The following is a 23,261-nucleotide window of genomic DNA, read 5'->3' as shown; positions in this document are numbered from 1 at the left end:
GTCATTCATATCCTGCAGCCATTGCATAACCACTTCCACGGCCTGCCCAGTGCTTGGGAATGGCCATATGCAGTAAATGGCTAATCCAGTGTATTTCATTCAGATGCACCTGTGTGACAGCTGAAGGAGCCTGAGCAGGTGCCTACATGCCATCAATTCCTCCACGTGCCCTCAGTGGCACAGACAGTGCTGCAAGTCCCAGCAGAGCTCAGCACCACATGGGTGGGCCCAAGGGCATTGTTCTCCCAGCATGTAATTGCATTCCCAACAATCTCCCTGTACATACAGCTTTAAAATGAGCAATTAATTAAAAGCAATTTGAAAGCACTTACTGGGTCTATTCTCTATTGCCAGCAAATCCAGGCACTAAAGCAGGGGAGGATTTGTTTTGTAACTTTTCGTTTCTTTGAGTCAACAGAAGAATAAGTTTTACCATTATGAAGAAATATAATTCAAGTATATGGACCATGGAAAGCAGAACAGTGGCAATGCAGAAGTTAATATTGAGAGCCCCACTTAATGTGTCATATTTCTACTTTTACAGAGAACTGCTGTACAATTAACAAAGCAAAATAGTTACAGCTCCTCCCTTTGAGAGCTGGAGCTTCTAATTGCATTGTTTCCAGATGGGTTAAATCCAGAACACCACTCTGAAAGAGTTCACCCCTAAAAGCTGCAGCAGCAGCCTCAGGTTAGTACTGCTTGTTCCCTCTCACACTGAGCAGATATCAAGCACTGTTTTACTACAGTGATAACATATTCCATGTACACCTTGCTGGTACAGCTGCAGTGATAAGAATATTAACAGTTCAAACACGGTTTGTTAGGGTCAGGAGCTGCTGTTTTTACACTCCCTCTGCCACCTAGTGGCAACAACCGCGTGGTTTCCACCGAGGTGTAAACCATGAGGTGCTCAGGCAGTGCCCAGAAGGTGTTAATTGACCACGCTAATCACTGAATCTTGCTCAGGAGAAAAAAAAAGGGAAACAAATCCTAGCTTCTCCTTGTTCCGGCATTCACTGCCTTCACGGAATTCCCTCAATGAAACAGGAACATGCTTATCTGCCTCATATATTTAAAGCAAAACAGTATTTCTCCTGTAGTGTTTACACTTTAGATGTTGATGGTACATTTTTATTACACTTTACTCCATAACCACCTTCTAATTACTCAGTGTAATCGATTCAGTCTGTTTCCCCCTCCTAACAAAGTTATGTGAAGCCTTCCCTTTTATGTTCCAAATAAATAATACCTTCTCTAACAATATTAAACTCAATTTCTTTTCCTGGGTGACACATCCCTGTAATCTTTGGAAGGCTGTTAACCTCCCAAACAGCCACCATAAGTTATACTGATAAACCAGCTGAAAAGTTGTCTTTCCTATAAATTATTTCAGTGTCAGCTCAAGTCATGGCCTAAGTACTTCCATGAGGTTCACTTATCCCACAGGATGATCAAAGTGATGTATTATGGAATTTAATTTTTCTACACTGAAGTAATTTAGAACTTTAATTTTTAAATACAGACTAAAAGAAAGGTTCCACCTCCTTTAAGAAAAGAAGTGGTGCTGTGTTAGGAAGATTTCATGTGCCAAAATAATTTTTGAGTGGCCTGGGGTCTGACAGTGCTCAGTGCACAAACTTGGTTTTGTTTAGCAGGAATTCCTTCCACAACCTTTAGGAGAGAAGCTACACTCAGAGCAAATCTGAGGCTGCTCATCCCATGCCATTCCATCTCCCAGGCACTGCCCTGCTGGGGGGGAGAGGCAGGAGTCTCCTGTAGTGTTTTCTGTGTTATTGTTAATGATTAAAGCAGCTCTGAAAGTAAACATCTGTAATGGTTCCAAATACAAGACGACATTTGTTGCATGAACTGGTTTTAATTATTTTGTGGCCATGAATCCTCTTCTTGAATCCAGGACAGTGGTTTCATAACCCAGGAACTAATCCAATGGCCAAAAGCAAAACACACCCAAACATTTCCCTGACTTTCATAGCTACATTGAGATAAACAACATCATGCAAATTTTAATATTTTATCTTTATAGAAAAACATTGTTCTTGCTCTTATTTTCAAAGCAAAATACAGACTGAACTTTAAACTAGCTGCCTGTTTTGGTGGCTTCAGTTAGAAAAATGATGATTTTAAGCTACTAAAAAAATACTCTGAAAAATTTTAAATGGAAACACTTGAGCTGTACACAGTAGGACAGGCTTCATTTAAATGAGTAGATTAGAGCATAGAGCTTGCAGATTTGGCTCGTTGTTTCAAAGTGAGGATTAACCAACAGCAGGCCAATATCCACAGTTCAACAAACACAGAGCTTACAAACTACAGAGCAAGGTGATGCAGTGTAGAACATGAACAGCATTTTCCAGAGCACCAACTTTAGATGTATTTAATGTTTAGAACTTGCAGAAAATTATTTGTTTTCCGATTTTAAAATATGCAACAATTAAAGTACTCAATTCAAAAAGGACATGGCTGGAAATATCCTTACCAAATAGAGCAGAAAGGTGTGGAGACCTGTTCCAAGCCCAACAGAGGACAGAATGCCCAATCCTACCCAGTAGGCACACCAGAAGAACTTCTTCTCCATGTACCGCACATACTGAGCAAGGAAAGTCACAAAAAAAGAAAAAAAAAAAAAATTATGGAATCTCCAAGGGAGAAAATAAAGCTACAAGCTAACACAGACTGAAATAGACTCCTAAATACTTCTATTTTCAATTTATTACAGTAACAGCACAGACACGTAGAGGAAACAGTGCACTTTTAAAAGAAAAAAAAAAAACCACATTTTGGAATCAGCAAATTTCCAAGGAGATAGATGGAAATTCAGGTTCAATAGTAGGAGGTTGAGATCCATAACAGGCCCAGGAGGAGCAAGCCCCAGACAGTGTCAAGTAGAGCCCAGGCAGCTCAGGGAAATGCCTGAACAGTTTAAATAAAGGAATAAAGTCAGCTGCACTCCCAGTGAGCCTGCTGGATGTTGTGTCTTGGAGCAGTGAGTAGCAGGTTTGTTACTTTTAAGAAAACATTAAAATGCTGGTTTGTGTGCTGCACCCAGAAATGAGGGGATATGGGAAAGCCACGGCAAGTTCTGGCCATTATTTCACACCATCCACGGACCAACAGCACCCAGGTGAAGTTTACACCATTCTTATCCAGGCTCCAACCTGCAGGGCACAAAAACATCTTGAAAATGCCAAGTGCACGTGGCTGACACCTCCTTAACAGGGAGCTCCTGCACTGGCTGTCACCTGAGGGTGGCACTGCCCTCAGCAGTCCCAGAGGATCAGGTTTCTTCCCAGCAAGCTCAAGGAAGCCTGGGCAGTCAGGACTCAGGGTCCAGAAGTGCAGATCCCTCAGGCAGGCAGTGCCACACCACAACAGGAGGGATGGAAGCAAGTTCTCTGCAGCTGGGAACCTGCTCATTTCAGAGCTGTGACAGCAGTTGGAATTGGTTTTTAAAAGGGCTCTGGGTCCTCCAGGAAAAATCTGAAACTCCAAGAGAAATGGGGAAGGGGAGGGTGCAGACAGCACCATCACTAAGCTTAAGCCCTGTCTTATACTTTCAGTGCTGCAAAAGCACCAGGCTTTGTGTTCACATCACAGGAACAGATTTGAACCATGAAACCATTTTACATCTCTACATGTGCCTGTCCTAGCTGGGCAGGAGACCTTCCACAGCAACACAAGAATCACTTCTTGGCAATCACGAAGCTGTGCCACGACTCAGGGTCACACCACGTCCCCTCAGGAGCTCCCACCACCATTAAAATCTTGCTGACAGCAGCTGTGAAGGAGTGCTGCAGCACCCAAGGTGTGCTTCACTCAGGAACATGATGAGACACCCCCAGATCCACCAGAACAGATCAAATGACACAGCTCATCCCTCCCCACCTCTGAAACACAACTCATGCACACCAACAGAGCAGTCACGACTTGAGAAACAAAACCTTGGCGAGCAGCTCAGAAGATACATTATAAATTCATGGAGATGCCAGCACAATTCATTCAATTCCCAGCACAGGGAAGGAGTGGGAGTCAGGGAAGCAGAGGTGGTACCTGTTGATGTGCTCCCTCGATGTAGTACAGGGCTGTGAGCACTGCCAGTGCCAGCAACGCGCACACCAGGACCCCTCGCCGCCGCCACAACCTTAAAGACAAATGGCAAATTAGGGGTTTTCATCCTTAAACATGCATTTCAAAGTTACCTCTGGGGACTGGGGCTGCCTGGATGTGCTCAGCAGGGACAATGTAAACCTCCCAAGAAAATATCTTTACTCTTTAGGGAAAAATCTCTGCATCACTGTCAAGCGAGATCAAAGTTCAGCCACTCATATTTTACTTTTTTTTTTTTTTTAATGAAGAAAAACAAAGTAACTGTCTGAAAATAAACACAAGCTGAAAACAATTCAGCTTCTGGAGCCAAGAGTCAGACCCAGGCTCTGAGCAGCAGCTGTGGCCAAGCACAGAGCAAAACAGGCCCTGCACTGGCCCTGGGCAAGGACAAGCTGGGTGGAATTCAGAAGAGCTGATTTCCAACTGTGCTGCTGGGCAGAACCACAGTGACAGTCAGAGGATTACATTATTTTGTTTTCCCTTATCTATTCAAAATTAATATCTTCTAATTTAATAAATATGTTTTAGGTAACTCTGAAACATTAGGTGAGTAAATGGAGAAAAGTGTTTTCCAAAGTAATTTGCTACCAAATAATTTCTGAGCATGTTTGGTTTTACTCTTTTTTTTCCTGCTTGGTGTGTATGTGGCCACACAGAGTAGATTAGCAAATACATTTATTATTTTCCAGAAAACACTACTATATTGTCACTTAATGATATATAAAAAAAAGCAAGTGCTAGCATCACTTAAAATTCCCAGCCTATAATAGCAAACTATAAACATAACTTATCTATTTAGACAGAAAGATAGAAATGTGAGGCATAATACAGGAAAACAATCACAAATATTTCATATTAAGCAAACTGAAAAGAGCACTCAAAACATTTTAAAATTAAAGTTAATCCTGCTTACATTAGTATGACAATTGAATTCTCAAATGATTGTCATTCAAAACACAATTTATGCAATGGAACACAAGAGATCATTAAGAGTCAATCTGAGGTCTCAACTTAATAGCTTGTAATAGTCAGGGTTATTTTCTGTAAAGATTCTGTCAGGGGAGTGCCAGACAACTGAATGTGCTGCTCAGCAGAGGAGGCAAGTGCTATCTGTTACAAAATTGGATGTCTAGGAAGCCAAATAAGATTTGAGGTCTTAAAATAAATCCTCAAATGTTGTTTTTGCTTAGTTTAAATGAATGCTTGGCGATTGTCAGAAATTACAGATGTCAGACCCTGTAATTCAGTTCTCAGAGACAATTCCTAACGGTAGTTTAAGGAATGCACATAATAAAATAAATAGGCTTGGGGAGGTTCCATTTTTTGGGGGGGTGTGGGGTGTAAAAGGGAATTAAAGGTACACTACATAAACCTGGTATTTTTCATACAAATAATTTCAAAAGAAAATGGAAACTGTCAGCAAATATGGACTGCCAGCACCTCCAGCCTAGCCCAGAGGGAGTGAGCAGAACCCTGAGTACCAGGCTCAGCTCAGCCTGCAGAGCAGCAGCCCAACAGCTGGAGTCACCCAAGGTGACATTGGATCCTGTCTCCCGACTGGGAAAGGCTTTGTAAACTCAGTCCCAAGCACAACAGAGCCCAGTTACCAACACAAGCACTGGATGGCTGCTACTCTTGGCATTTTCATTGCAAATTACACTCATGTTTTGGCAGCCTAAACCCCAGGCCTTGTGCCTTAAGAACTGGCTCTGCATTTCAGCCCTAGTAGGGAATGGCAGGACTGCTCCTCACAAATTCTCTCACTGGAATAAAAGCTGGTTTTATCCAGTGTGAAAATAGCACTCAAGGGAAGTGCTTTAATAAATCATTTCCTGCTGTAAAAGGGCCCACAGAGAAGCAAAGTCCTCTTTACAGCATCATAAACATCACTGCAAGCTCCACAGAACCCTGATCTCTGCCCTGGCTGAGCTATTTGAAGATTACTCAGTGACACCAACACCTGCATTAGCAGGTCAGTGCTGACACTGCAGCCATAAGCACAATATCCCTTTGCCAAGAGGATCCCATAGCACTGTCCCACTCATTCAAATTGGAATATTCAACTCTACAGAAAGGCAGTTTGCCATTTGCTCCCCCAAGCACCTTGCTGCACTTATGTAATTTAGGCAGAAGGTCTGAGAGCACAGCTACAAGTGTGGGATGTTCCAGCAGGTACCTTGAAGGGACAAAAATACACATGTTCTCTGAAATAAACAGATTTCAAGTTGTGAATCATCAGGGAAAGTGAGATGTCAGAATGACCTACTGAATCAGAGCATGGGTTTGCCCAGAACGCTTAGTAGAAGTTAAAGAAATGATTTTTACTTTATGGTCCATTCCTTCAAGTTTATTAGAGTTTCCAGGCAAAAATACTGCAAGGTAACAAGCGGTTTTTTCCACAGTACAATATTCAACCTCTCCTCTCGCTCCCTTCTCTTCCGCTCACTCAACATCGAGGAATCTGCAAATGAAAAGCAAAAAAAAAAAAAAAAAGTAAAAGCACAGTCTGGCAGGTCAGCTGCTATCCCACCCAAAAATACACTGATTTGGTTTTTTTTTGAATTTGTTAGGAAGTTAATGTGAGCTCTCAGTCATCTTTTCTCCTGATCCCAAAGCATCTGCTGCCATGCCTCAGGAATGAGGTGGCATCCAGGGAATGCAGTGGTTTGCTCCCCCCTGGCACTCAGGGAACCAGAGTGCCCCAGGCCTGGCACCCCCAGCAGCCTTTCTGCAGGGCACTGCCCGAGGAGCTGAAAGCAGCCCCACCCCAGGTCAGATGTGAGCTCAGCACCTGCTGCAGGGACATTTCCCCCTGAACTTCTGAGCTGGTTCTTTTCCAGCACAGCTATTCCCAGCCTCCCACTTCCAGAGGATGGAATTACACCGTGTAACTGGATAGGAGCACCTGCCCTCCCAGCCAGGAGCCTGTCCAGCCTCTCCCAAACTCCTCCTCTGCAAAGGAGCTGCTTTTGGAGCACAGCCCTGCCTGGCACTGAGCTCACACCCAGCCCAGGCCCTGCTCACAAAAAGGCTTTTCTAATCAAGGTGTTATTTTGTGCTCACAATAAGATGAATAAAACCCCAAACTCGAGCTGTTTTTTTGGAGGAGAATGGCTTGTTCAAAGGTTGTCAAGCTAATGAGCAGTAATAATTTTTAAACTTTTAAAGAAAAGGCATTCTGGAATAAGATTTTAAAAATAATACCAGTAAACAATGAAAAAATGCACTTGTATCCAAACAAGACACCAAACTTGTTTAAATATCACTTACTACACAGTCACAACACATGTATTCTATTTTGCATTGTAATAATATTCATAAATTTTAGATTTTTAAGAAGCTGTTGCATTTAAAATATTAATCTAATCTGATCTCCAGCATATTGTAACCCAAGATGCTTACTTGGTTACTTGCTTACCAATCTTACTCCAGTAATTGAAACATTTTGCCTTATCAGATGCTGATATTTACACAGAAATTGCAGCTCTCATTAGTCACACAGCCCACTTAATTTTGTATTCCTTAGCTGTAAAATCAGTTGCTTAAGATGAGCTAACAGAAATCCTGGCAAATACTGAAGAACATCCACATTCCCTCAGAGTTACAGAATGATTTAAGACTTTAAGTAAAAGGCTTTAATTTGTTCCATACATACAAACATGCAGTTAATCTTTTTCGTTTAATATGTGTAATAAAAATGTTTCAACCTTGTTTTTATGACCTTGTTTTTAGTAAAAGGTCGTAAAAGACAATGGTGTAAGACTGCACACAACTTGAGAAATCACTTGATTACAAAACTTAATTAAATATGGAACTGGCACATTCAAAGCTGACAGGAAACAAACAAAGATGATTATAATTTCCATGCCTTACTACACAGCACGGATAATTCAGTGACACAAAAATCCTCATTAACTGTTTTCAGGTTATTTTTCATGAGTTCTAAACATTAACCCCAGGCTACTTCAGACATACCAGTAGGAAAAACAGAGGAGAGGCAGGAGGTGAAGTAGTTAAAATTGTTTTGTTGGTAATTTATCACTGAAACCAATAAATTACAGTGACATTGAATTTCAACAGAACAGCTAGAAATTGGGAGACTAATAACTGGATCTGTCCCAGAATAAAACAGATTTTTATTACCCAGAACTGACTTTTCAGTGCCAAAGGGTGGGGTTGTACAGCCTGACTTCCACAGCCACACATTTGCCAACAGAGTTAAACTTTTTTAGGCTTTTTTTGTTGTTGTAGCCCCTGTTGGTATCCAGGTCAGCTTTGCTGAGCTTAAATGGATGTGACCAAGAACTCTGGGAGGGGAAAGAAGTGTAAGAGAAATGTGAATGGAAATACACAGCATGAATCTATTCCATGGCTTTGAAATCCTAAATCCTTCAGGCTTAGAGCTGACTGAGGATTCTAAGACTGATTCAGGAATTGAGGCCCTCTGCAATATGTGGGCATAAAGTCACAGAATCCCAGAATGGTTTGGGTTGGAAGGGGCCTTAGAGCCCATCCCATTCCATCCCCTGGCACGGGCAGAGGTGCCACTCCCTAGGTCAGGTGGCTCCATCCAACCAAAATCAATTCCTTGTCAGTCCTGTGCTGTTTTACACCCCACACAGGACAGCTGAGAACACAAAGTGATTTCCCACCTACCTGTGAAATTGCCATTGTGCTGCTCTTTGCTCATTCTTATGCGTCTCTGGTCACAGTCTGTGCCATTCTCTGCCATTTCATAGATCAGTCACGTGTGGGGACCTGAGAGCAGAAGAAACCCAAAAAGACAAGGTGTGTTTCTGGTTAGGAGCACTCCACAGTCAAAGGATACAGACAAACACCCAGCAGCTCTCCAAATCCAACACACACTCATCCTGCATTACACCATCAAACAGCAGAAAGTGATTCAATCCTCACAGTGACAAAGATTAAAACATTTCCACCTACATCATTCTAAATTTTTCACTCAAATGACAAAACTCCCTCACTCCTAACAGCTGAACAAAAGCTCATTAAACAAACCCCTTCCTTGACCCAACCCACTGTTTGGGCTCCAGGAGCAGCAGAGCTTCATACAAACCTCACTTCCATCCTGAGATTGGTGCTTCAGGGGTCAAAAACCTCCCTGGCTGAAAGATTAGCCTCAGTGTGGTAACCAAGATACAGAGCTGCATCTCCTGATGTCTCTGAAGCACAAAAGGCAAACTCTTCAGAGGACAAGAGCTTTCTGATGGAAGCTTTGCTGACACTGTCCATACTCTCTGCTGGTTTAGCCTCTCTCTAGAGAGATCAGCCCTAAAACAAAACCCCAAAAGAATAGATGTGGTTTTCCTTATCCAGGAGAGTAACTAATGCAAGAAGTGGGAGCCAGCACAAACCAGAGTGTTGCAAGAACTGCCTTTTTTTTTTTCTTAAAAAAAAAAAAAAAAAAAAAAAAAAAAAAAAAAAAACCAAAAAAAAACCAAACAAACAACCTGAACAGCTGACAATTCTTATGCAATGAAACACAAAGAGAGTAACCAGTCAGAGTCCTTCTTTTAAAAACCCTCTCTTGAATCATAAGTTTCTAGAGTTTTATTTGGAAAAGAAAGTCCCACAAAGCTAAAGCATTTTATTTGCATTGCATTTCTCCCTGTAAGCATACTTGATTTACAGTTTTTTGATACGTTGCTTTTGTTGGAAAGAAAAACGGTACAATATTAAAATGACAGGTTATATAAAAAAAATTCTTCCAGTGGAAGAAATTGAAGTTCTACAGAAAAAATACCTTTGATTTATGTTAGGCTTAAGAGCCAAGCAGCAACTCAGGTTTGGTAAACAGGAGTGAGATCACCTCTTGGATTCAGACTGCAATAATTTTGTCAAATTTCTAAATAAAATGTTCAAAGATTTCAGATGCTGTATTTGACATTTCCAGGGTGTCACAAGTCAGTTTTAGACAGGTGTTTTCTAAACAGGTGCAAGCCTTGTGCATTATTTGCAATACAGATAAAATTGTTAGCTGGAATCTAATTATTAAAGGTTTTAGTTAAAAATCCAGTAGTCAAAAGCACTGAGGTCTCAGGAAGGAGTCCTTTCTTCAACACCTCCCCCTGACACAAAATGTGCAGAAACAGGAATCTGTCTGGTTAAACAAGCAGAAACTCATCTCATGCATGTTGCAGCTTTTATTCACTGCAATGTGAACCCCAGAATACCCAAAGCACCTAAAAAAATGAACAAAACACCTTTGCAAAAGCTGAAAAATGCCAAGGGCTCTGGAGTCAGCCAAGGACAAGAGGCCTGAGCTGCTGCAGTGGGAGCTCTAGAGCATCACTCTGCAGTCACCTGCAGCCCAGGGATTGCTGAAACCCCAGGGAAATGTGAACCTCTCCCTCTCCCCAGGTGAGTTCAGAGCAGCCTGACACTCTGGAGCTAGCCCAGTCCTCAGCTGAGGATAACAGGCCAGTTGCTATGGCAATAGCAGGATCAAATGTTCAGCCAGCCCTTAATTCCATCAGGACAGGTGGATAGTGCTTTGTTTCTGACTGCACTCAGCTGTGCTTATTTTTATATGTATTTAAATGAGTATTTATGAACATCTACAATGTGAGTTTATATACACACATAGCCATGTACATACCACAGGAATTTACACACAGAACTCAAACTGCAGAGGGCAATATTTAAATGACACACCCACACACAGCAAGCCTGATGTTCACAGAAAGCTGCTTAGGAAACAAAAGCCATCCAGAGCTGTTGAGCACACACAGCAAGACTAAAAAAAAAGTGTTCTGGCTTAGGGAACTTCAGTCACATTTTGTTGACTTAAATATAGCAAAGATTAGAAAAAAAAATGTCACAAATTTCAGTGGAAGCCACACGTTCCTCATTTTGAAATCTATCTTTTTTCACGTGTGCAAATCCAGCCTTCAAAATTAAAGTCTTGATTGGTTTGGTCTCTGCTTTCAGCTTAATTACACTCCAAGGAAGTTCATTTAGTGCAACTGCTCTCCAAGTTTGATGCTAAAGCCCAGGCTGTGCACAACACTGAGTTCCAGTGCAATCCATGAAACTCCTGCATCTCTGGGGGTCTCAGGTGTGTTGTTCCCGAGGCATGGCAGCTTTTTTTTTCAGGAGCTCAACTGCCAGAGCCACTTTTACCCTGCCTGCTTGGAAAGGCACTAATCCAGGATTAGCTTTGCATAACACCACCTCAAGTACACAAGTCAATGTTTGTTCTGAAGCAGATAAATAATCCCCTTCCACACTTCTGTAGGACAAATACTTGTCAAGAAGGTCTTAAAGTTCAACCATTCTGCAGAAAAGCTCTAAAAATTCCTATTTAAAAACACAGCTGACTTGGAGATGGGATACCTATCACATGACAGGGCTGATGGGCTGCAAACCCTTCCTGGCTCCAGAAAAGAACCTCCCTGGTTTACCCAAGTCTAATTATACTCAAAGCATCTTAGCAAAGGGACTGGAGGATGCACATCCCCTCAGCTCAGCACCCTTATCTGCTGTGCTGCTTGATGCCCATAAGAACCACTGGTCCTGCACTAAAGCCTCCCCACGGGGATTAACTGGAGTGGGAGTCTGACCCAAAATGGAGTTATCCTTCATTAACTCACTCCATATTCTGAAGTCTACACCCAATCCACGAGAGCTCACCACAGGAAATTAAATTCCATCTGCTAAACAGAACTTCACTTCTGACAGATGCTGGGAAAGACACAGAGCCCATCTCTAAAAATAAATTTGCCTACTACATGGAGTACTTAGCAGCAAACATAAAAATAAACTATTTAAAAGAGCGAGGAAAACAACTGTGGCCAGTTTTGGTATCAGGGTGGCTGAGATCATTTGTTAGAGCTGTGCTCACACAAGAACTGCTTTGTAGGGCTGAACAAAGAGCTGACAATACACCATTGAGCTTTAGTGCAACCCAAAACATGAAGTATAAAAAGACAATTATTGCTAGTCAAAAATGCAAATTGGTCAACAGAAAAGGTTTATGGTAACTGTGACTGGCACTTCACAGCATAAGTGAGACAAAGCAAAACAAGCTATCAGAGCATGAGAACACAACGAAATTGGGCATTGCAGTAGCTGCTATCTGTAATCAGAGAAAAGGACAAAAGTCTCTTCTCCGAAGCTCTGGGGAGGCTGTGGAAGCACCCAAGTGTTCCAAAAGGAACCACTTTTGGAGCAGCAGGGTGTCTGCACTCTCACTTGGAGGAACAGAATGTGGACTCATGTTCTGTACTAAGGATTTTTGGAGGACTCTTTTCCAGTGTGCTGGAACAACAAGGAAGCTGTTTTCATGTTCTCACTGCTCTCTCAGACATTGTTTGAATCACTAATTCTTGCCACTTCTTACTGAAAGAGCCCCGACTCTCATCTCCATCAGTTCCTGCTCACACAGCTCCCAGAACCAGAGATAGAGCTTGAAGCATTTTGTTGTTCCCCCCAGCCACATCAGCAACACCTAATTTCCAGTTAGTTCTTGCATTTAAAGCCAAATGTTCCAACCCTGCTGCTTCTTTCTCCTCAACTTTTCTGCTATTCCTTCTTCTTTTTCTACACCCCAGTTACAATAAGGAGAAAAAAGGATTACAATTCAGCCTTGCCAGGTGGGTAAAGAATTGCACTAATCTAGACAGCGCTGCACATCTGTGAGAGGGGTGTTTTTTCAGTCATCAAATGCTCTACAGAGAGAATAAGTTAACAGCTCCCTGGCAAAGAAACAGCTTGGAGAGCACCTTCCCTCGAAAGCCAAAGAGTGCCTGGCACAGGAACACATTCAGGAGAAGGATGGGATCAGTTTGGAAGTGAAACATTACCTACCCCTTCCAGCTCCTCACAGCTATTCCCTCTCCACCACTTCTCCAGGACCTGAAGGCAGTGGAAGAGCCAAGCACGTCCTCAGCTCTGCAGCACTCGAGCCCAAAGCGACTCCTCTTGCAAAGCTGCTGCCCCTACAGAGCAAGAGAGCACCGTTCATGTGGCACTGGAGTGACACAGCCCCTCACTTGGAGGTTAATGACTTTCCTGAAGATGACAGAAAATAGAAAAAGTAACTGCTCGATTTTTTTTTTCCCAGTCCTTCAGCACTCCTGGGAAGCATTCAATTAAAATAAATGAGGCCACATCTGAAAGATGTTCCAAATCTCCACAGATTTATTTTTATATGAGTGCATTTATTCCCATACTAGAAATGTTTTCCTGACTAAAATAGTTTAATTCCTCAAAGGAGAAGTAATTCAGTTAAAGACCACAGGTTTCCATTTTGTGGGTTATGCCTCTGTACACCAGACCTATTTTCCAACTCCTACCCAAATAAATCATCTTAGAATTTAGAGTGAAAATTCCCATTTTTTCCAAAAAAAAAAAAAAAAAAAGGGACTTTGGGATGCCTTTTAGGAAAGACTGTTGCAACATGAGCTTCAGGGATGCCATGCAATTTCTTTTGAGTTAATGGAAAGTTCTGTCCCTGCCATTAAAGCCACATATATTAAACGGATCTTTTTGGTCTCTTTTTTTTTTTTTTTTTTGGTGAAACATGAATTTTGATTACATCCAGCAGTAGAATGAGGTGCTATAATAAAACAGTAGAGATGCTGTGCAATAAACAGATGAAAAGGTGAGACCCAGGGATAAGAGGATATGCAGAGGAGGCACAGCACAGATGAAAAGGGATGAACACAAGGACCTGACAAAGCCCAGCGTGGCTGAAAGCAGCTCATGAGATAAATTCTGCTTTTCAAAGGAACATTCTCTAAATGCAGCCAATTCAGATTTCACACTTGGCCATCCACTGAGGACACACTGCCCAGACAAGGTTCACAAAGGCCAATCCTGAGCCCTGGGAGAAAGAAAAATATTCTTTTAGAAATACCCTGAACAACTGCCTGCCTCACTAATAACATCTCCTGGCCCCCTCTGGTCCAGCAGCACCAAAACCAGCAAGGTTTAGTGGTTTTGGTGCTGTCCCATGGTTGTGTTTGAAGCTGGTACAAAAAGCTCAGTGTTGCAACAGCTTCAAGGTTGTGCCCTTCGTCCTCAGGGAATAGCAAAGTCCACCCAGCTCAGATTTGTCCACAAGGAGGAGAAGTTAAAGTTCCAACCTGCAGATAACTCTGTCTCCCATCACAGTACATCAGGAATTACAGGGTTTTTTTTTTTCTGGTTTTAAACACACAGGTTTTTAAGAAATAAGGAATCTCCAAGCATGCATTAATGGCACGGATCACCCTAAGGAGAGCTGTTCACGAGGTGCAGTCAGAGGCAGTTATGACATTCAGAAGGAATTCCAAGAAAACAACTTGGAAAAAAAGATTTAAAGGCTGAAAGAGTGCAGTTGTTCCAGCCTACTCACCTTCCTCATTGCTTTCACCCACTTGAAAGCTCCTGAGTCTCCTCCTACCCTTCCCCACAGCAATTACAAACACCAGTGATTTGAGCAGCTCAGCAGGACACGAAACAAAGCTCAGACTAATAAAGAGAGCTCACCTCCCATTGCACAACTGGAAGCTGGCTTTTGAAACCCTCATCTGAAAACACGGGATGAAGCTATCATTACAACTGTCACTTATCCCCTAAGGAATAAAGGAAAGTCTATTCCGTGCTGCAGAAATAATGGATTGGAAGAAGGAGGACTGACATAACGAAGACTGTTTCAATGGGAAAATCAATGCATCAAGAAGAGCTAATGTATGTTATCATAAGGCGTTAGGAAGCATGAGAATCCCCCAACAAACTGAGGTGAAACTATCTCTGAAAGAGCAGAATTCCTAACAGCAAAACAGCACCAAAATCCACTGCCCAAACACAACACGTGGTCCAAGGCATGAAACAACACCACACTTTCTCCACCTCAAGCCACATTGTCACCATTAACTAAACCAGGGTACCCACTTGTTGGTAAGCACAGAGCAGAGAAAACAAGGGCAGGAGAAAACCCTGAAGAAATGTCGTAGGTGCAGTTGGAAGGGGATAACCTGGATTCACAGCGCTTTATAGATAAACAGCTGCTATCAAACACACTTATCACCCGTTCCCTCAGGTCACCTACATGACCTGCCAAGCATCTGAGAGGCAAAGCTGGAATAAAACGGGAATCTTGCTGCTTTATTATCTGCTGTAAACACCACATCACATTGGCTAGAGAAATAAAAACCAAACGAGGTGCTTAACCCCAGTCAGCAGAAATGTTCCCATGGATTTGGGCCCCGCAGCCACGAGTCCCAGGCAGCCCACGGGAATGCAGGGAGCGCCCAGCCGGGAAAGCACGGCACATTTCCAGTGGAAAAGCCGACAAAGGCCATCGCTATCTGACTCCCCGCAGGGAGAAGGACAGATTTCTCCCTGTGACATCAGGCACCGTCCCTTGGGCCGGAGCAGGGCGACTCTATCCCACCCTTCCCGGGGCTCTGGAAGAGCAGAGCCGCTCTCCAGCGGGGTGAGGGGGCAGCGGCTCATTTCTCGCCCTGAAGGCCGGCGAGCCGCAGCCTCCCCTCCCGCCCTGCTGCTCCACAGCGTTCCCCGCCGCCCCCCATTTCCCACACGGGTCCCTCGGTTCGCACAGCACCGGGGGCCGCCCGGCCCGGGGGTCCCCTCTTGCCGCCGTCACCTCAGAGCCGGAGGGGCCGTGAGGGGAGCGGGGGGCGGCGCGATGGGCAGCGCTGAGGGGTCCCGCTGAGGGGCCGGTGACGAGACCCCCGCCCGCCGGGAGAGCCCCGGGCCCGGCCCCGCACTCACCACGCTCCAGCAGCTCCGCTCGGCCCCGGCACAACGCGGAACTGGGCCCGGCACAACACGCCCCGTCCCGCCCCGGGCTCCGTCACTTCCCGAGCGCCGCGGTCCCGTCACCTCCGGGCGGGCGCGGCGGAGCGGCCAGGCGGGAGCGGCAGGTGAGCAGCGAGGGGATGCTCCCCCATGGCCTCCTGATTTCCCCCCTGAGGGCCGCGGGGTCCCGCACGGTTCGGTCCCCGCTCGGTCTCTGCCCTCCGTGTCCGCTCGGGCTCCAGCGCGGCCGGGCCTGGCGGGGCTGAGGTGCCGCTGGAGGCGGCCCCGCTCCTCAGCTGAATTGACTTAAAATCTCCGTCTTTTCACTGTTTCTCTCCCGGTTTTTAGGTGTAATTTTGGCATGGGGAAAGGCTGAGAGAATTGGGAGTGTTCAACCTGGAGAAGAGAAGCTCCGGGGTGACCTAATTGTGGCCTTGCAGTAGGTGAAGGGAACTTACAGGAGGGGTGGGGGCAAGACATTACAGAGGCCTGGGGTGACAGGACAAGGGGGAATGGGGTCACACTGACAGAGAGGAGGGTTAGATTGCATATTAGGAAACCATTTTTCCCTGTGAGGGTGGTGAGACCCTGGCACCAGAAAAGCTGTGGCTGCCCCATCCCTGGAAGTGCCCAAGGCCAGGTTGGACAGAGCTCGGAGAAATCTGTGATAGTGGAAGATGTCCCTGGCCATGGCAGAGGGCGGAACAGATGAACTTTAAGGCCCTTTCCAACACTAACCATTCTCTGATTCTATGATAATTTGCCATTTTGTCTTAGCTCTGAGTCAAAGCCCATCACCAGTGAGGTGTTTGCAATCAGAAAGCTGTGTCTGGGGAACTGTTCCTTTGTGTTTCTAACAAATGTTCTTTGTCTTCAAATAACTGAGTGGAAACCAGGTGAGAGCACACAAAATGCTCTCAGAAGCTGAGAAACGCTCAAGTAAATTCTGTCTTTCCCCCCTTCCAGAGCCAGTCTCCAAAATCCACCATGATTTCTCTCTTCGAGCCCGAGTTCCTGAATGTCATCATCGGGGTCGTGTGTGGCGTGTGCCTGGGCTGGGGCATCCGGGGGAGGCTCGGCAGGAAGCCTGGAGCTGGAATAATGCCAGAACCTTCCAACAGCCTGGGGGGCGAGGCCGACATCATGGGAGAGTCCGGGGAGCTCAAGCTGGTGCTGATCGTCCGCAACGACCTGAAGATGGGCAAGGGCAAAGTAGCAGCACAGTGCTCCCACGCTGCTGTCTCTGCCTACAAGCAGGTTCACAAAAGGAATCCCGAGCTCCTGAAGCAGTGGGAATATTGTGGACAACCTAAAGTGGTCCTCAAAGCTCCCGATGAAGAGACTCTGGTGCAGCTGCTGGCTGAGGCGAAGCGCCTGGGGCTGACTGTGAGCTTGATACAGGATGCTGGGCGTACTCAGATAGCTCCAGGCTCCAGGACAGTCCTTGGGATCGGACCAGGACCAGCTGATGTCATAGATCAAGTTTCTGGTCACCTTAAACTCTTCTAAACTGGTACCAAAAAGATCTGGATGTGTACATGTGTGTCAGTACTGAAGGGATAAAAAAATCTAAGTTGGGTGTTTTTTCCGTATCTTCCCTCAGTGTTAATAAAATAAGCAAGTTTTGTAAGATTTAATTTGTAAATCATGAGTTTCTCTAGTTTGTGTTCCAAAAGTGGGAAAGAATATTCTAGGCTCAGGGCATTTGAGGAAAGCAGAGCTGGCACAAGAAGGAGCCCAGCAAATTTACAACTTATGCAATTGCTTGAGGATTTTGCTCATTGGTTGATGACTTTAAGCGTTTCCTCTTTCTCCTGTTTTCTCTAGTGAATACATTCTGTAATTCAGAAAGGCTCAGCTGCTGAAGCAGTTAAGAACTGGAGCTTGGGGGTAACTGTAGCAAACTTCTGCCCAAACAACTGCTGCAACAACTTGTAACTGGTACCAGGCTGACCAGTTCAACTGGATCTGCAGCCCAGACCAGTAAACAGTTGTGGGGAGCAGCTGGAAGCTGAGCTTCCCTCTGGAGGGGTCTGTGTAGCTCCTACACGTGCAAAAATGTGCAGTTAAGCCAAGGTGTGGGGAGTTACCCTCCATATAAGTAACTGGGCACTCAGGGACAGACTTCAATCCTGGTTTTCTTGGGATTAACAGGCACTCCTGGGTTTAAGGAAGCACCCTGTTACAGATATTACTGCACAGTTCAGAGCACCTTGGGGCTTCCAGTAAATTCTACTTGTACAGTTTGTGAGAGTTCTGCTGTTAAGCACCTTTGCCAACCTCTCAGCCATGTGTTCCAGCTGAGTGTCGTGGAACAGTTTGTAGGAGAGGGAACAGGATTTATCTCCATCTCCAGCCATCCACAGACCACAGAGGGAATGGCAGAGGGGCTGAAATGCCAATAAACACAGAGGATGGAAATGCTTTTATACTGCACCTCTTACCTAGAGGCATAATCCTTTTCAGACTTCGCTCCACTCCTGCTAGCCACAGAGAGCCTGGGGCAGGTGAGCCCCTGCCAGCCCCATTCCGTGGAAGTGCTGCAGCCCCAGGATCACAGCACACAGCTGTGGAGCTCACAGGAGGAAGAGGGAGTGGGATCTGGATCCTGATGCCCAGAGTGGCTCCTGGTTAAAAGACAGGAGCTTCTAGAGCTGTTGGAAATCTGGCCAATGTTGTCAGACTCGTTACACTCAAATATGACAGTATTCATAAAGAAACATTTAAGTCAATTTTATTTGAAGCTAAATATGTTTAAGGCAATTTACATACCTAGAACATGATCTCAATTGAACTGGCACACCCTACTACAATCCTAATGTATCATCTGGTCGAATATGCTGGAGTTGACCACAGTGCAGCCAACTGGTGAAAAAGTGCTATTTTCTTCTCTCTGGCATAATCTTTCTCTAGAAAAAGCATTACATATTTTCCTGTATTGCCCCCTCAGTGCAAGACCCCACTACTGGTCCCCATTGCTGCTCTGCTGCTGGCCCCTCAGACCCCTGGCTGCACACACCTGCACTGCTCCCCACTACCAGCACTGGAATACTTGGTTTGAGTCCAAAGGTCCTTTTTTTGAAGACAGTAAAGTGAAGCTACCACTATGCAGCATGTCCACAGTCCAGTAATTTATTTTTAAATTGCGTCATTTCAAATTGCACAAACAAAACTGAACAGCAATATGCTTGAATTCTCTCTTCTGTACACTCAAAACAGTGATCTAAAACACCACAATATCCAACATACACAAACCTCAGGGCAGGGTTAGTAAATACACAGATTGGAATCATGGTGCTCTGTTCCTGAATGGAATGTCCCACAAAAGCACAGGATACAGCACAACATAAGGTCATCTGTTACATATGGAGTGAGCAAAAAGACACTAGCATTTTCTATATGCATAACTGGAAAAACCTGCATAGGTTAAGGGAAAAAAAAAAAACAAACAAAAAAAACAAAACCCAAAACTTTTACTCATTTTAAGTCAGGCAAGGTTGTCTGTACGCATTTTAAATTCTTTTAGAGCTATGCAATCCAACCCAGGGAGGATATGCTGATTAGTGTTGTCTCTTGTCAGCAGTCTTGCAAGGTCAAATACAAGTATCTTGGCTTTAGCTTTCTCCAAATATACAGTGAGACTTAAATGCATTTAGAATAGACAGTACATACCGTAAGCTGCTCACATACAATGAACTTAAGATTCAATATTAGAGTGTAACACTATAGAGTGCAAATCAGAATCTTCACAATAGACTTAATGGTAATAAGCAGTCCTGCAAAAGCCCACTTGAACAAAGTCGTTTAAACTATTCCCCTTCTGAAAGTAAAAGTCTAAATGACATGGAATGTGAAAAAGATTTAACAGAAGTGATTCAAATCGTTTGCGCTAGAAAAAACAGTCCTTCATGAAATAAAGGTTACAAGAACACGAGGCAGAACTCTTTGCTTTTCCCTGTTATGAGTTAAAGCGGGGCGGGACGGTGGAGTTTCAGTAAGAAAAGTTGCTGCTCCAGACTGGCTTGTGCTGCGTCTCACATGCTGTAGCCGAAGCCGGGCTGCGGCTGCCCGTACGGAGGGGCCGTGTAGCCGTAGCCGAAAGGTGCCTGCGGAGGAACCGCCACGCTGGGTCCCGCTGTCAGCATCAGCTGGGGCTGGCCTGCAACACACAAAGGGCATCTTACTCCTCCTCAGCTGAGAAACCACGCTGCAGAATGCCTGAAAGTTTTCCGGAGGTATTTTCTGTGTTTCACCCTGCTGACCTGGACTGGGCTTCTTCAGGGCCACAATGGGTATTTTCCCACAAAACCTCAGGACACAACACGTGGCTAAAAATGCTACAGTGGAGAAATTCTTACTAGAATAACCTGGATATAAAGAAAATATCCAATATAAAGTAGGTATAAATATGTTTTAGATATAAAGCATATTGCACAAGATCCAAATAACCACTTGCTGGAATAGCACAGCTCCTGTATACCTTTCCTTAAGGAGCCAGGAGAGCCTTCAACCCTGCAGTCCACAGCCCACCTCAGCAGCCACAGCACTTAGCTAGTATTTTGGAACACATTCCTTAAGACTTGATTTCACATGGAGAATGTTCCCATTTCCCAGGACTTTCTCAGGTAAAAAACAAGATTAGGGAAGGCTTGTTTAAAAAGTGAACTATGTTACTGATAACACAGGAACTAAAGCATTACCATAAACAATAGGTTGTGTTTCTGTAGCTTGCTCCTCTTCCTTTCTCAAAGACTCTGATGCATCCAGTTTATCCACCTGGAATTGAGACCAACAATTAAAAAAATCTCCTCTAAAACAGGTACTTATTCGTGGCAGAGAAGTGGAAAAGCCTTAGTGGTATGTCAACACCCATCAAGAAAAGGAGACCATTTACAAGTTAAGATCAATTCAAGTAGCAATGTTGGTACTGGTGCAGTCAAGATTGTCTGTTTCCTGAAAAAAAAAAACCCTCATTGAGGGATTTTCAACTACTTTGAAAGCTCACTCCAGGCTGAAGCTTTGTACAAAAGGTTCTGGACTGGACTGGAGCTGGACAGTCTTTGGACTTAGACTCACATTTGAGCTCAGTCTCAATTGGAGACCTCTGGTATTGGAGCAATTGCCAAGATAATGCCCAGACCTGGAGAAGTTTCCCTGAAGGTGACACTGAGGCAAAGAAATCTGGTTTGTATTTGGATAGAGCAGACTGCAATAGCATCCGACATGTCACTTGAGCCTCAAGATTTCACTTTCCAAACCCATTCACTCATGCAATTTAAGTTCAAATGCAGAGAATGCATGTGTATAAGACTTGCTTTTTCCACTCCAGAACTGTGTGGCAGTCAGCCTAAACCCACAGATACTCCAATTCTTCCAGCTTTACACACAGTAACAGACAAGCCTGGCCAGTTTCACTGCTGCACTGCGAGTGCAATGGTGCTGTCTGCCCACCCCTACAGAAAGGCAAGAGAAGGAACTTCTTCTGTAGTGAATTATTGCTCATTTCTAAGACAGATCCAAGGGAACTCAGCATTTCTACAATCTAAGGCAGGCCCTGAAACTAAAACCACATAATGAGGTATTGGTATTTTACCTGGGAGACAAGATTTAGAACAAAGTCAGAGATAATCATGCCAATTCCTTTGAAAGACAATAATACAACTCACAAGATTAACGTTTCATTTCTTTTGTGTCCTTGATAAAGGAATTTGAAGGTTTCCTGCACTTACACAGGGTCAGTGTTATTTATTCAGCTACAACATTCACAAGTGAGTTTAACTGTGCCACATGAGCAAATATCTGCTGGCAGCTCCAGGAGCTGTGAGCTCCTCCTTTCAGCTGTGAGTTACAACGTGTGTTCCATAAACCTGTTCCTCTGTAACCTCAAGCTGAGGCACAACTCCAGGGAGTGGCAGAAGTCCTGAGCTCGAGTTCCCTCAGTGACTGGGCTTCCATGGCCAGCCTGCTGGTTGCCTCCCACAGTATCTGGCTTGCTGCTGGCCAAAGTGCACGGGATCGTATCCAATGCTCCAAGACTCATTTCCAGACACCGTGCTGGGAACTGCACTGTTTTTAACTCAGAACAGCAACACACTGAACACAGAAGCACAAGTTTAGAGATGCAAATCCAAGGAGAATGTGCAGAGTTTGCTACTAAGCAGAGGCATTTGGCTTACTCACACTTGGAAAGCCTCCAGCCCAGGACATTCAATGCATTTTGGACCCAGTTTTGATGCCTCCCCTCAGAGCTGAACAAATACTGACAAGAACAAGCGCAAGTTTGAAACCAGCCCACAGGATGGTTCTTACACCACTTGCTCGAGCATCACCAGCTTCAGGGCCCTACACACTTGGAGCAAGATTGATTGAAAGGCTTTTCCACAGGGACTGCAATAAGCTGCAGAGGAAAAGTAACATGCATTCAATGTTATCGTGTTATGTGTGCATGAAAAAGAGGCAAAAGTACTGAAGCACGAGTGAGGTCTGAAGATGACTGCCATACAGGCTCCCCCCAAAAAACCACACGCAGCCCACAGCAATGCCTTGGAGCTTCAGGAGTAGTGGGATGTAATTGCAATGACTGCTACACATGCGTCGTTTATGCAAACACTGCAGTTCAATTACCTTTTTTCACACACACGCTCTCCTACTTTCCTTACTAGCTGCTGAAGGACCTTACACTACGTGTCTTAGGTTAGCCTTGAGTTCCAGTGGTGTCTTTACAACCAGCAGTTTTTTTGCATTTAATCCATCTTCAAAGCTGTCACTTTGGTTTGCCCTTTGCTGAACCACATTAATGGAAAACTCCTGCAAGGGCTGACCCCTGGGCTCAGGAGGATCACGGTGGCATTTGTTGGGAAGCAGATGGACAGAAAACCTTGGATTGCCCTTCTGAAGGTCAAAGTTACATAGCAAAAGGCAAGCCCTGGAGTAGCCTCACAAGAGCAATAAGTATTACCATTTGTACATTTTTTTTTTTTTTTAAATGAGGTAGCAAGAGAAGTTTAGTGAAGCTGAAGAGCTTGGAAGGCAGTCTTTTTTTGGACAAGTACTAGGAATTTACTATAGGGAGGAGAACCACAGACTTGGTGTAACAGCTGAAGTTTTAAGTTGCTACATGAACTAGAGCACTGTGGATTAGATCAGCACCATGAGAACTGACACCTGAGTGAGGAAGAGTCCCTCTGGAGCAGCCAGTATCTACTCTGCCTACGGTCAGCACGCATTAGTCATGGTCCAGAGATCAGGAACTGGATCACAGCCCTTCAACTAGCAAATGCCAGACTGATTTAGGGATTCACAGACTTATGTCTTATTGTAGGAGGTTCTTCCAGTCAGATTGGCTGGCAAATAATAGCACTTGT

At 44.4% G+C, this 23,261-nt stretch overlaps 3 protein-coding genes across 7 annotated transcripts in view; 1 reads left to right on the top strand and 2 right to left on the bottom strand.

The window, feature by feature from the left end:
- The window catches only part of VMP1 (vacuole membrane protein 1), a 60,126-nt gene extending 44,170 nt beyond the window's left edge, over positions 1 to 15,956 (bottom strand). Inside the window, exons 1-6 of one of the 3 annotated variants that reach the window (XM_053960926.1) lie at positions 15,871 to 15,932; positions 12,958 to 13,088; positions 8,785 to 8,886; positions 6,454 to 6,589; positions 4,072 to 4,162; positions 2,501 to 2,611 (exon numbers count right to left, since the gene is read on the bottom strand). In XM_053960926.1, the coding sequence (XP_053816901.1) occupies positions 2,501 to 2,611; positions 4,072 to 4,162; positions 6,454 to 6,589; positions 8,785 to 8,860 (414 nt within the window). In that variant the 5' untranslated portion in view covers positions 8,861 to 8,886; positions 12,958 to 13,088; positions 15,871 to 15,932. Of the gene's footprint in view, positions 1 to 2,500; positions 2,612 to 4,071; positions 4,163 to 6,453; positions 6,590 to 8,784; positions 8,887 to 9,205; positions 9,302 to 12,957; positions 13,089 to 15,870 lie in introns of those variants that run through there. The other 2 variants (XM_053960925.1, XM_053960927.1) reach the window with 2 other exon arrangements.
- Positions 15,936 to 17,534, top strand: PTRH2 (peptidyl-tRNA hydrolase 2). 2 transcript variants are annotated; one of them, XM_053960928.1, is made up of 3 exons: positions 15,936 to 16,022; positions 16,246 to 16,336; positions 16,864 to 17,534. In XM_053960928.1, the coding sequence occupies exon 3, from the start codon at positions 16,885 to 16,887 to the stop codon at positions 17,404 to 17,406; it is 522 nt and encodes a 173-aa protein (XP_053816903.1). In that variant the 5' UTR covers positions 15,936 to 16,022; positions 16,246 to 16,336; positions 16,864 to 16,884; the 3' UTR covers positions 17,407 to 17,534. The 2 variants fall into 2 exon arrangements, with proteins under 2 accessions (XP_053816903.1, XP_053816904.1); XM_053960929.1 differs by lacking the exon at positions 16,246 to 16,336 and having other exon boundaries at positions 15,977 to 16,022.
- Positions 17,535 to 18,614: 1,080 nt separating this feature from the next.
- CLTC (clathrin heavy chain) overlaps positions 18,615 to 23,261 on the bottom strand; it is a 30,200-nt gene continuing 25,553 nt past the window's right edge. For both annotated transcript variants that reach the window (XM_053960978.1, XM_053960979.1), the window contains 2 exons: positions 20,598 to 20,673; positions 18,615 to 20,056 (listed from right to left, as the gene is read on the bottom strand). In XM_053960978.1, coding sequence (XP_053816953.1) covers positions 19,932 to 20,056; positions 20,598 to 20,673 — 201 coding nt within the window. In that variant the 3' untranslated portion in view covers positions 18,615 to 19,931. The remainder of the gene's footprint in view (positions 20,057 to 20,597; positions 20,674 to 23,261) is intronic.

Source organism: Vidua chalybeata, chromosome 20 (genome assembly GCF_026979565.1).
Source record: "Vidua chalybeata isolate OUT-0048 chromosome 20, bVidCha1 merged haplotype, whole genome shotgun sequence".
NCBI classification, from domain to species: domain Eukaryota; kingdom Metazoa; phylum Chordata; class Aves; order Passeriformes; family Viduidae; genus Vidua; species Vidua chalybeata.
Note: the sequence above shows the minus strand (reverse complement) of the source record. Positions and strands in the feature narration are given on the sequence as shown.

Bases quoted from the DNA above. Each gene is read 5' to 3' on its own strand.
- PTRH2 (XM_053960928.1), top strand. From the start codon at position 16,885: ATGATTTCTCTCTTCGAGCCCGAGTTCCTGAATGTCATCATCGGGGTC.